The sequence below is a fragment of the Drosophila pseudoobscura genome, chromosome 4, assembly GCF_009870125.1.
Source record: "Drosophila pseudoobscura strain MV-25-SWS-2005 chromosome 4, UCI_Dpse_MV25, whole genome shotgun sequence".
Classification (NCBI taxonomy): Eukaryota; Metazoa; Arthropoda; class Insecta; order Diptera; family Drosophilidae; genus Drosophila; species Drosophila pseudoobscura.
Genome location: NC_046681.1, coordinates 26,606,867 through 26,619,685, shown reverse-complemented (window position 1 = coordinate 26,619,685; position 12,819 = coordinate 26,606,867). Strand labels below are relative to the sequence as shown.

At 44.3% G+C, this 12,819-nt stretch overlaps 2 protein-coding genes and 1 long non-coding RNA gene across 3 annotated transcripts; 1 reads left to right on the top strand and 2 right to left on the bottom strand.

Annotated features, from left to right (window-relative positions):
* The first annotated feature begins 465 nt into the window (after positions 1–465).
* LOC4817527 (histone-lysine N-methyltransferase 2D) lies at positions 466–5,820 on the top strand. Its single transcript, XM_001356906.4, has 5 exons — positions 466–703; positions 828–1,002; positions 1,110–1,383; positions 2,256–4,692; positions 4,788–5,820. The coding sequence occupies exons 1-5, from the start codon at positions 643–645 to the stop codon at positions 5,000–5,002; spliced, it is 3,162 nt and encodes a 1,053-aa protein (XP_001356942.3). The 5' UTR covers positions 466–642; the 3' UTR covers positions 5,003–5,820.
* Positions 5,821–6,210: 390 nt separating this feature from the next.
* On the bottom strand, positions 6,211–7,383 carry Der-1 (derlin 1). Its single transcript, XM_001356905.4, has 3 exons — positions 6,754–7,383; positions 6,575–6,685; positions 6,211–6,509 (listed from the first exon to the last, which is right to left on the bottom strand). Exons 1-3 carry the CDS (start codon positions 7,251–7,253, stop codon positions 6,389–6,391), a joined length of 732 nt encoding a protein of 243 aa, XP_001356941.1. The 5' UTR covers positions 7,254–7,383; the 3' UTR covers positions 6,211–6,388.
* Positions 7,384–11,342: 3,959 nt separating this feature from the next.
* LOC26533716 (uncharacterized) lies at positions 11,343–12,046 on the bottom strand. Its single transcript, XR_004469279.1, has 3 exons — positions 11,966–12,046; positions 11,582–11,836; positions 11,343–11,526 (listed from the first exon to the last, which is right to left on the bottom strand). It is a non-coding gene; the product is annotated as an uncharacterized lncRNA (long non-coding RNA).
* Positions 12,047–12,819: the final 773 nt, after the last annotated feature.

Here is a 12,819-nt window from a genome sequence, read left to right as displayed (position 1 = left end):
CCGTACATTTACGTTTTATTCTTTGACCTTCTTTTCTTAAACCGTATTTTAGACACAATCCAATAACAAGGAGTACTTTTAAGCGACATATCAGTTACAAAATGTATTCATCAGTCGGATAAAACTATGTGCTTTGCGCTGAGGGTGTTAGCTAGCCAGTAATATTAAACCAAAGATCAAAATCGTGGGATATGATTTCCGACCATGCACAGAGAGCGATTAACCCGTTGCCGACCAGTGGGTATTGAAATACTCTAATGAAACTCGAAGTAGTTCCGCACAGTTCAGGTAAAAGATATCGTGGTCTTTTTTAAAGCAATGATAAAGGATAGGATAGACCTGCCAGAGCAATTATTATTTGCATTATTTTCCTCGGTGTAACTAAAGTTGTTATCCTGTTTAAAATAACGGGGCTTAAGTGGGCTAAGTTCGGTTTTTCATCGGTATATTTTGAAAATGAGGCGGTATATTTCGGTATATTTTCGGGGGTCAGTCACACTGTTAGAAACGCTGCCTGAAGAGAGTTTGTTTTAATTTTTGCAACAAGATTCGCGAAAAGCCTTTGAGAAAACCCACGGATTAACACTGAAATCCAGCGGCTTGGAGTGCATTTAGCATACGGTGTGCAAAACAGCGTGCACAATGTGGCCACAAACGTTGGAAATGTCGCGGGACGAATGCCGAGGCATGCTGCGTCGACTTGGTAAGTGGAAGGCAGCACATCCAGGAGCAAGCGACGCTCGCATCATGCCCAAATACGGCCAGATATCTAGCCAGAACCCCAGTGAAACCCCTCTAATGTGTTCTCTTGCCTTTCATTCGCTTAGAGCTTGAATCCTATTCGCATATAATAAGCGTTTTTCGCGCGCAAGGCTCGCTGAGCGAACCAAAGGGCAAAATGCTGGAGGAACTGCGACAACTGTTTCACATAACCCCGGAGCGTCATCGGGCGGAGGTGCGGCGCGCCGTCAACGATGAACAGCTCTGCACCATAGCCGAAAAGTAAGTGAAGTGCAGGAGAACCCAGTGCGAAAATTAATTCCAATTTTCAATCTCAATCTCAACCTCGTTTCGTTTCGTGTCACTCTGTGCGTGTGTGTATCTCGCAGTGTCTGCGGTCCGAACACCTGGCAGGAATGGTCGCGCGAAGGTCGTCGTCCGTATCCGCTGCTACCGCGTATCAGTCCCCAAACGGCGCTCAGCATTGTGGCCAACGATCTGGCGGCGAAGGCGTGTCTGGAAAATGCGAAACTATTGCCGCCCGCCGAAACGGGGGCCCACTATGCCGATGCCCTCATCGATCAGGCCAACCTAATGGCACTGAAGCATGGCCGGAACAGGGCCCAGGAACACGGTCCGACGTTAGTGATCATGGATGAGCCGGTGAGATAGAGAGAATTATATAATCCCCCTAACACCGATGTGGCGTCCGCCCGATGTGCATATGTGATTTGCTTCGTGGGTTCTGCTTGTGCTTGCTTGTGTGCGCGCGCGGGGGCAGTGAAAGTACAGTCTGCCTGGGCCGCGGCTGCGGGCATGTGTCGCTTAATCCGCGTCTTGGTTGGTGGGTGGTGGGGTCACGTGTGGCGTCTCCTATAGCAACATTTCCATTGGAATTATTTCCCCGGATCGTATAATTTCTATCATGATGGAGAGTCGGATTTTTAGTGGGAATATCTTTAGGTCCAATTGGAATGCTACGTTTCGTTTATGTTTTGCCTGGAACGCCTACAATCAGCACGAAGAAGTAGAAATATCAAGTGTTTCTTTTTCGATTATTTTATTTTATTTTTTATTTATGATTTGTATATTGATAGAAATTTTATTAAATTATAGTTAATTTCAATGTGTTAGCAGCTGTTAAACATTAACTGCTGTTAACAGCAAAATGATAGCACGCCGCTGTGAATGGTTATTCCTTTACATGGCACTGTAAGCAGTCAGCCGTTATGTTATGTTATGCCTGAAAATTTAACAGTTCTTTGGATTTTATTTATTTTAAATTGTTTTTTGAATGAAATATATTTAAATTTAATAGCTGTTAAAGGTAGATTTTAGGCGCTATATTCTACATTTGATTTTCTTTGGGTTATTTTTCTTTTAAATTTAAGATATTTTATGAGATTTTTAAACAATTTGAAGGTGTTTTAATTTGTTTAGATGTTTCTAAGAAATACGCTCTGATCTGAACGTTTTAAGATACGGACAGGATTCCAACGACTAATCTCTTACCCCTATCCTATCCCCTTTCGCAGTTCAAAGTACCCGATGTCCCCAACGAGGTAAAGAAGGCCATACAGAAGCGCAAGGAGAACGAGGGCATTGATGCCAAGCTCAACAAGAAGCGACACATGCAACAGCAGCAGCAGCACGAAAAGCTGGATCATCAACTTCACCACCAGCAACATATGCACGTGCTGGGCCAGCTACCCGGACATCAGACTGGCGCACAGGAGGACGGCGAGATGATGCCAGTGGAGCCGCGACCCAGTCCAAGGACGCAGCAGCAGCGCTTCTTCTACCAGCAGCAGCAGAAGCACAAGCAACGGCTGGCCAGCAAGCGCAATCTGGCCAACAGCTTGGGTCCCTATCCCGGTGCCGTAGCGGCGGGTAGGGCGGCAGCAGCGTCAGCTGCCACAGACTCTGCGAAGCGAGTGGCAGCACCGGCCAAAAGCGGACGACGGGCACAGAAGCAATTGCAGCAGCAGCAACAACAGAAGATGCAGCAACAGCAGCAGCAAAAAGTATTATTGCCCGTACCGGAGGCGGCGGGCAATCATTTGGTGGTGCAATCACATGTGGAATACATCCTGGACGAGGCACTCAAGTCGGTATGTGCCACCACAGCGACGCCAGCGCCCGCACCCGCACCCACACCAATGCCATCCCCATCGCCCACCGTTATGGTGTCGCCACCCACGGGCTTCATGAACAAACTGAAGCCAGCCACGAGAGTCGTGTATGGTCCGACAACAGGAGCAGCAGAGATGGGTTCGCCCACAACGCCCGGTGCCCCCAGTCGGGTCTTTGCCAACTCGCCGATTGTCTTTAAAGAGAAACTGCAGCCGAGCGTGGTGCCCGTCCAGGTGCAGGTGCAGAGCCACACGCCTGTCAAGAAGTTCATTATGGAGGAAAGGCAGCCGGACACCACACCAGCGGTGCCCACATTACCCGTGACGCCCACTATACCCATGCCCATCTCGACGGCCAATCTTCCACTAGCTCCGCAAATCATCAGTGTCCAGCAGATACCGGCCCCGCCCATGGGGGCCAAGCTACGACCTGCTCTGGGGCTGCTGAATCCAACAGGCAGCAGCACCACCACCACCACCATTCTCCCACCCGGCACCAAGCTGACGCCGAAGAAGATCAATTTCCTTGACGGCACACCGCTCGATGTCAAGCCCAAGACCTTGCCCAGTTCGGCGGTGCGACTACTGCCCTACACGACGGATACGACGGCCACAGCCGTTGCCACCCCGTCCTCGCCGCAGGCCATGTCCAGCAATCTCAAGGAGCAGCCGCGGGGTACAGTCACGCCTCTCAGCAGCGCCTCCACGGTGAATATCATCAAGAATATACCGGCCAGCAGCTTGAACAATACACTTATTACGCCTCTGGCGACGTCTACGGCAACGGGCACACCTATCTTTCGTGCAAAGGGCCCATCTCAGCCGCAGCAGCTGCCGCCAGGCAGTGTGACTGTCAAGGCAGCGGGTACAGGCGGTGCATCTACCACCACTGGGGGCCCACAGATACTGGGAAACATCAAACTGACGAGCGGCGGCACAGGGACGGGCAGTCCCCTAAACATAAAGCAGGTGCACAGCAGTGCCCTACGCAACATCAAGATCTGCTCGCCCAATGGCAAGGTGTTCCTGCAGCCCGGGAAACTGACCGCGGGCAGCATCATCCACAAGCTGAACAATGTGACGGGAGCGAGCGGGACGACAACGACAGTTGCCACGGCGTCCCTTTCGCCGACTGGGGGGATGTCACATCCGTCCAGCTCTCCGCATCAGAGGTTCAACCTACAGAAGATGCAGATTATGCCGGCGCACACGCAAGTGATGTCCAGTGTGGTAACCAGCAGCAGTTCAAATACAATCACCGTGACCAGCGGGACCGGGACATCATCGAGCAGTGCCAAGCTGACAACAAAGCCCACCACCCTGACATTTTCCACTGGCGCTGGGGGGAAAAACAATCTGGTGTTCCTGCCGGCCAGTGCGGCGAGCGGTATGCGAGCCGTGACGCTGAGCACGAAGCCCAAGCCGAGTGTCCTGGTCATTGGTGCCTCCACCTCGGCCTCAGTAGTCTCGCCAACGGCAGCCTCAGTCTCGCCCAATATTCTCACAGGGAGCAGCAGCAGCAGCGGCAGCTCAGCGAAACCCAAACCGAATCAACTAATTACAGAGGACACGCCCATCGATATTATCAATATGCCCATCATTGTGGCCGATAATGGGACGACGGCGATGGAGCCGAAGGTCAAGTCCGGGCCTTTGGTGGTACTCAATGCCACCGACTGGGAGATGGAGTTGGATCAGGCGGCCACCCAGACAGTGACAACAACAAATTCTTCCAAACAGAGTCTCGATGATGTCATTATCGAGGATGTGGATGTGGAAGACGATGATGTGGTGGCAGTGGAAGTGGAAACGGAACAGGACACCGAGCTCAACAATCGCAGTGAGTTGGGAGTAACGAATGAGCCCCTTTCTTTGGGGTTCCTCCTAAAGCGAGGAAGACAGTTGCTAATCCTTTACGTATTTTATTTGTTTCAGTCATTGAACTGCATCCAGAGGATGACAGCGCAATCGAGTATGTGGACATGGATCTAGAGCAGCCCATTGAGATTGAGAGCACCAGCAACATATCTCCAGAGACGGCTACAACAGCGAATTCCCTGATGGCAGCTATCGTTTCACACGGGGGTCATCCAACGCAGCTAAAGACGAAGCAGCAGGCAATGGAGCAGCCACTGGCCACCACACTGTAAAAAAAGCAGCAGCCTGTTAAATCATTGTTAAACGGAGTTGGAGAAGAGAGTGTTGCAAGAACGCACAGCAGCAGCAGGATTCGGTTTGAATTAGGTTTAGATTTTCAGTCTTAGTCTCAATGTCGAGATGTGTCTCTTAGATATCTCTGTCTTTTGGGGCAAAGTGCAAGATTACCTTATACATAATTTTCTTAATTTGAACGAAAAGAAGCAACAATATTTTTAATGGCCAAAATCAGTTTAGAATAACCCATAAACAGCCTCCCAATTCGTTCTAAACATTATCGTATACGTAGTTAAAGGAAGGTTTCTTTTTTTCGGTTATAAATATTTAAAACCTCTCTCTCTCTCTACTGTACATAGGGCCCATTGCCATTGACGTCTAACCCTTTTTGCCGGGGATTCCTCTCTGCAGAACCTTACCTTGTATTTTGTATAGATTGTATATAGAGTCTACGATTCATCCATCCCTCCCACCCCAAATCATCATCATCAACAGCCCCAGCCCCCTATAACAACATTATTTTGCCTAGCATAGTTTCATTTTAGTTTAGTTTTCTAAGTTTATGATCGAAATTACACGCAAAATAACACACACAAAAGCAGGAAATAAGAAGAAAGGTAAAAATTGTTTTAATGTTCAAAACTTGGAAGAAATAATTCTTAGTTCGTATGAGATTATAGAGCATAAATCGCGCGACGACCCCCCAACCAGGATATGAACATGTAAATAAACATCATATGATGAATTTCGAAAATCCAAACAAGCCCCTATACCGCATATATAAATATATACATATGTATAGATTCTATCACCCCTAGTTCCATTTTTTTTTTAGAGGATTTCAAGCCCCACACAACAACAAAGTGCTAGATGTTAAGTATTTTACTGGGTCGATTTTTTCATAAAAAAATGTTGTATCTTTTAGACCAAAACGATAATGGAGAAAAACCCCTAAACCCCTAAAGAAAAAAGGAAAAATATTAAGTTTAAGAACAAAAGATAACTCTTCCTCCCTCCAAACACGAGAAAAAGAGAAGAATAAGTAAAAAATATTATAAAACGAAAACAAAATATATATTGTTGAACAATTGCGTGTCGCTGTAAAATTTTTAGCATAGAAATTTTAAACCGAAATAAATTTAAATGTAACAAAAAACAAAGAAATAGATTTTTTAATGGATATATTTAAATATATATCTATGTGTATGTATAATTTCATTTTAATGCACAATACAATCCTCCCCACTTAACAAAATTTACTTATTGCTGCTGCTGCTGCTCTAGAATCGAGCGATGATTGAAAGATATCAGGTTTTTGGACTTGGTTTGTCACAAAATGCAGATGTATAAAAAACGGGATCCATAGTGTATGCGTCTGCTTCCTAGTTTCGACCCAGGGCCATGCCCCTGCCCCAGGGACTTTCGGGAGGCGGTGGCGCTCTACTCTCCGGTGGGACGCCAAAGCCACCAAAACCACCAGAAGTGTCGGGTACCAGGCGTTTCCTGAAAGAAAGACCAAAGGTAATATAAAACAAAGTTTCTTTAGAGGCTCTCCTTCTATTACTTACAGGAACTGGGGCGTCTCCAGCAGGGCATTGCCGCCCAGCTCTTGGGAATATTGGAACTTGAGGAAAAAGTAAACATGTCCATTGAAAATGCCAATTAACGAGGCCAGAGAGCTGTAAGGATTAGCAAATAAATAGGTTTAAGAATGCTCTTACTGCAGACTGCGATAATGATAACTTACAAGTGGAATATAAACTCAAATGCAGCCAGCACCCATGGCAAATACATGGCTTTAAAGCGACTGCCAAACCAGAAGCTGACTGTCACATCTTTGTTAAGCTGGCACCAGACGTAGGTGATCGCCATCACCATCATGTCCATGAGGAACTGGACGTTAAACAGCATCCCGCCTATGTTGGCCAGCACTGATGTCACGATGAGCAGATACAGGTAATCGGAGGGACTGCGCCCGTACTGATCCTTCTCCAGCCTGCTGCTGTACTGCACAATGAAGTAGCAGTTGATGAGGAAGTGGAAGGCCGTGTTCGGTGTGATGGGGAACACAAACAGCGAGGTCACACATCGCCACAACTGGAGTTTTCCAAACACCATCGAGCGGTTCAGCGACAGACTCCAGATGTCCAGCAGTTCAAAGCGGCATAGTAGACTGAGCAGCACAGTCGTCGTCAGCCAATAGCGGGTGAAGCGGGGCAGCGACCGGTACCATTGGCCAATGTCCATTGTGATTTTATTTTGATTTTACTTAATTAAAGGCTTTTCATATGAAAATATATCTTTTTAATCGAGATTCTTCCAAATTTCCAACAATTTACGTGTCTTTTAGTGGCGGACTTATCGAAAACTTAGCCCTCTTTACCCCCTCTTTTTAAACAGTTCAACGAATTGAAACATATGGCGAATAATATTACTGACTGTAAATTCTTCTTGAAGATCCATACCGTTTTCCGTTTAACTTACAAAGAAACCACGATATCTGTCACCTAAACTGCGCTAAAATGATGAAATTTTCAGAATTTTCGGTAGAATATTGACATGCCCCCTTGGCTTATAATGGGTTAATCGTTCTGGGTCAAGGATTTGAACCCATATTCCTCGATTTTGATATTCCATCGAATATTACTAGCTAGATAATGAATCTATTTTCTACTTGACTGGCTTATTTTAAATACATGACCTTGATTGTTTTTGTCTCAACAACAATATAATATAGTGGGCCATTAGCCCCTCTTTTTAAAAAAGCCACACTATTTTCTATTAATTTAATCTTTCTTTGATTTAAAAAACATCGCAAACATCGACTTGCAATCCGAATGACTTTCTTTGTGAATGGCAAATATAGCGATGATGAAGAGTGTGGCCAGAGTACCAAACTGTACTGCGATTTCGTATGGAATATTTGGCGCGCTCTCAGAGAATTTTCAAAATTTAAATTTTGTAATTAAATTAAAATAAAAGGCAATTAAAGGCCATAAATACAAAAATTCAGTAAAATTAAGAAAGCGTCGGCGATGATAATAACGACGACGATGGAGACAGGTTGATCAGTTAAACCATCAGGCTCGGGGAGAAAACGTTTCCTGAAAGAACAGATTATTGTTAACAAATGCCTCATGAAAGGCAGAAAACTTATAGAATCTGAGGTGTTTTTAGAAATTCTCTCCCGCCCAACTCTGCAGGATATTGGAATTTGAGGAAATAATAGACATGTGCATTAGAATAAGCAATACAATTTTCCCGGGAGCTATATATAGAAATTTATAAATAAATTGTGCAAGAATATGCAATGTGATTAGAAACAAAACAAGTGTAACCAACCCATTAATAGTAGATTCCTGTTTCGGAGTTTCCTTATAATCCAGCCACGTTCGCCAGGATGGCCGTGATGATCAGTAAATACAGATATTCGGATGGACTGCGTCTGTAACAATATTTCTCCAGTATGCTGCTTTCATAATGAATAGCGACGATGCTGATGGGGAATAGTCCCACATATTCTTTGCTAATGGGATACACGAACAACGCGGGGACACATCGCCAAAACTATCCTCCATTGAGCACATCCCTGCGGTTGAGCTGTAATCTTTCGATGGGCAAATATCCAAAGTGGCAGACTACAGAGACCAGATTTAGAGTTGTCATCCAGATGCGGTTTGATCTGATGCCGTATCTGTCCATTTAATGGAGATGTTGTACAATTCTCCAGGCCTCCTGGCTATGTCAGAGAAATCGAGCGACTCAACAGAATAGGCAGACCATGTCCATTGAAAATTGAAATTAATGAATCTAGGGAGCTAAAGTGAATGATGAGGGTACAGTCACACCTGAAGTTTGAAAACATTTGTTTCCTGTTGATGCTTGTTTTCGTTTTATAGAGATGTGAGATCTAAAAATGTTGAACTTCCTGGTGAATGTCAAATATCGCAAAAGCTTAGTGTGACCGCCCGCAATAGAAATATTAAGCTCTGCCTGACATGCTTCTTCTTCATAGCTGAATCTTTGCCGCCCTAATTAATTTTGAATTTATTACACTAGAAAATGTGATTATTTTCATTTAGTCGTATGTTACAATGAAAATTGACAGCAGGGACATCTTTACTCAATATCCCCTCTCTCTTTTGATCGCATTTTTGGTTATTTTTATTTTGTATTCCTTCTCAAAAGCAAACCCACAAAGAGATTTGCAACTACAATAGCGGATATGTATGTATTCATTGTGTGTGGTTGCAGGACACTTAATTCATAACGGGCGAAGGAACAAAAATAAAAAGCGAAATTTTCATTTCATTTTTTGGCAACCTTTTTTATAAGGTTATCTTTGAGGCCTTTGTGCAACTTTTTGATAGCAGAGCAGGCAGGTAAAGCAAGCGTGTGCCACACACATACGAGAGGAGTATGTACACACCGCCAGAACACATCCACGAACAATTGCAGTGCAGTCGTGCGAAATTAATGAAACACTTGGAAACTGTGCGCTTTTCCAATAATCTGAACTTTCAAGAGTTCCGATGTACTCCACTGAGTGGTGGCCACGGCCATGGCGAATTAATTTGACAGTACGTACAGTACATCAATTTCCACAGAAATTATAACTGTCACAAAAGCGTTTACGTAGATTAGCACAAATTGTTGCTAATTGTTGTTCTTCTCCGAAACGAAAGTAAAAGCCGGTTTATGGTCGGTCTCTAATGTAAAGTTCAACATTTCGAGTGGTATGGTGTGGAAATTCCGATGCATACCGTACAGTCTTTTCCCCCATTGGAACTCTACAAGTGCGAGCGAGTCAGCAGCTGTGCGGGTGGTTTGCCTGTTGCGTTTGAATGTGGCGGAAGCAAGAGAGAGCGCTAAGAGAGAGAGAGAGAGAGAGTAACAGTTACAAAATGTCGGGGCTAATCAAGTGACTTGCGGGACCGGTTCAGCGTCAGGCCACACCCACCCGATTGGCCAGCCATACGAGAAAATATGGCTGCTAGAGTAGCGCAGACGCATTTTCCCTGCCTGTTTGGTACGCCCACTAACGGTACTCGTTTGCTCATCATGAAGTTCCAGGCACACGACACGCACACGCACAGTGGGATTTACATAGATTCAGATGGTGGCGGGCGGGGGTCCTCGTATTTATTTACTTATCCGTTGAGCTTTTTGCCTTGGATCCTGGGCCTGTGCCTCACCTGGCACTCACCTGGCCGGCCGTCATTTTGTTGTTGCTGCTCGCTCATTTCGTTGCGTTCTATGTAGAGAGAGAGGGAAGAGTCGTCACCACCTCCATACACCCCGCCACTCCCCATATATCCACCACTGTACACTCCTTCATTGCGTCTTTTATTTAATATTTTATATGCAAACATTTTATTATACCTTTTTCAACTCTCTACTGCCTTGCACAATCCGTTGTCATCGTCATCATCGTCTTTTTTGCTTGCCTAGAATTTGGCTTTTGTCCATTTCAATTGCTGTAATGAATGCCTGCTCTCCTTCTCGCCTCCAGGTCTTTCAGGTAACCCCTTACCTCACCATTACCACACCTCACCTAACTTTACCTCTTCTTTAGCTCCATCTGTCGCTCTCTCCCTCTCTCTTTCTCCCTGTCTCTCTCTGTGTATCTCGTTTTGCTCTCTGCCTTATTGTTGCAGACACTTGAGGTGTGGAAAATGCAAAAAGTTGATTTCTTGAGCTCTTTATGGAAAAATCTCTTGCAAAAGTTTTCATTATTAAATGGAATTCTCTGACGAGAATTCTTAAAAGTTGTGAGCTTAACAAAATGGTAGAGGAAGTTTTCGGAGATTTTAATGTAGACACAATGTTTAACGGATTTTTTTTAAACATTGGAATGATTAATTTTCTTGTATTTCGATTATGGTGTTTGGATATAAATTTTCAAAAGAAATGTTGTATCTGCAACTTAATCTGTATCTGGACTTAATATTTTCCGTAATTGGAGATTTTCTATACGAATAGTTAGATACAACTGATATACATATGTATAAGGAAGGATGTAATTACTAAACCGTCAAACCAAAGTTGAAGATCCTTTATGATCCCCAAGGTTTTAAACCAAGATATCAGAAGATGGCAGATTAATTATCTCAAGCTATTGGAACTTAAATTAGATATCAAGAAAAAAAAACAAGAAAATGAAAAATCTTCTAATGAAGATTTCATTATAATCGCTTATCTTAAATGGCCTAAGGCAATGAAGGCAACACAAGTAATAAATAATATTGTAAGATTTTTAAATAACTAACATCAAAATCTTAAGAAGATAGTTTAGATTAAAGCTAAGGCAGTTGCATAATTGAACTTTTCTCCCCATTCACGTACTTAAACGTACAGCCAACTCTTCAAAAATGAAAAAAACATTCTTTGGGCTGTTCCAGATCGGGTACTCGGTTACGCCCTTTGCCAATTGTGAATTCTCAGCGCGTAGTCCTGCTTTGCTGCCCTTACCGCCTGGGAATTTTTGTGTGCAATTCGTTTTTGACATTTTGCCTTGCATCTAATTACAGTAATTATTTGATTAAAAAATCTCCCAGGGTGCTCAATCGTTTCACCTTTTTTCGCCACACATTCTCCCGCTCTCTCTCTCTTCCGTCCCTATTTTCTCTCTCTATCGCTCTCTCTCTTTCTCTGGGTCTCTTTCCCACAGCATCTCCATTACAAAATAACAAAGACCATCCATCCATCCATCTCATATGTGTGTTTTGGTTGTCATGGAATCCAGAAGGAGGAAAATTTCATTGCGTAGCATATTTCACAGGACCCCGTCGATGCAAAACTACACAAAAATGCGATTCCATAGAGCATTTCTGCTCCGATAATGGCCCAGCGGGTAAGCGAGACGGAGCGAGCGTACATAGAGGGGGGCACCCAAAAAAAAAAAAACAGAAAGGAAACCAGAAAAATAGTGGAAAAAGTAGGAAAATACTCGTACTCACCTGTGTAAATGAGAGCCCAAAAAGAGGCAAATCACAGGAGCAGGCAGCGCAGCCAACAGCAGGGCGACGGCGACGGCGACGGCGACGGCGACGCTACGCCAAATTGCAGTACAAATATGTACACTTCTCTCCAGGGGGGGAACGGAAGGGCAGGGCATGGGTGATGACTCCAGGAGGGTGGAGGAGATGAGGTTATGTAGGGGCAAACGCTTAGTAAAAGGACAGTCAGCATTATGGGTATTCTGGAAAAAGATATACGAAATTGAAATTAATTTGGAGATAAGTATATAAATATGCCTGTATTTTCAAGCACAGCCATTGTATTGAAACGAATACAAAATCATGTGATGATATGTCTACTCATCCAGACATACAACCCAAATTTTTGTCTCGTGCCAAGTTCTAAATCACTGTTGCACAGTGAATTAATAAATAGTAAACTAAACATATATGTATAATTCCTGATATCAACAACGATAACAACGAAGGAAGTATGGATTTACTTTTGGCCTTTAATTTGACAAATTTAGTTAAACTTCTATCACGCTATCCGTGTTTTATGGAATTCAGACCCAAAGCAATTCAGTACATCTTTCAGGAATACCCTAACTATGAACGATGACAGCTGCCATCTAGGCCCCGAACCCGAACCCCATTCCGCGCAGATGATGATGATGAGCATGATGGCGTTAATATCAAAGCACACTCTGACTCACACGCACACACACAACGTTTCCCTCCCTCTCACACATATTTGACACCACCGTCATCACCGCCAGCGATGGGTGCGAATGGGACAGGAACAGGGGAGGGGATCAAATGATAATGATGTTTCTTGTGTTCCGAGCAGCCAG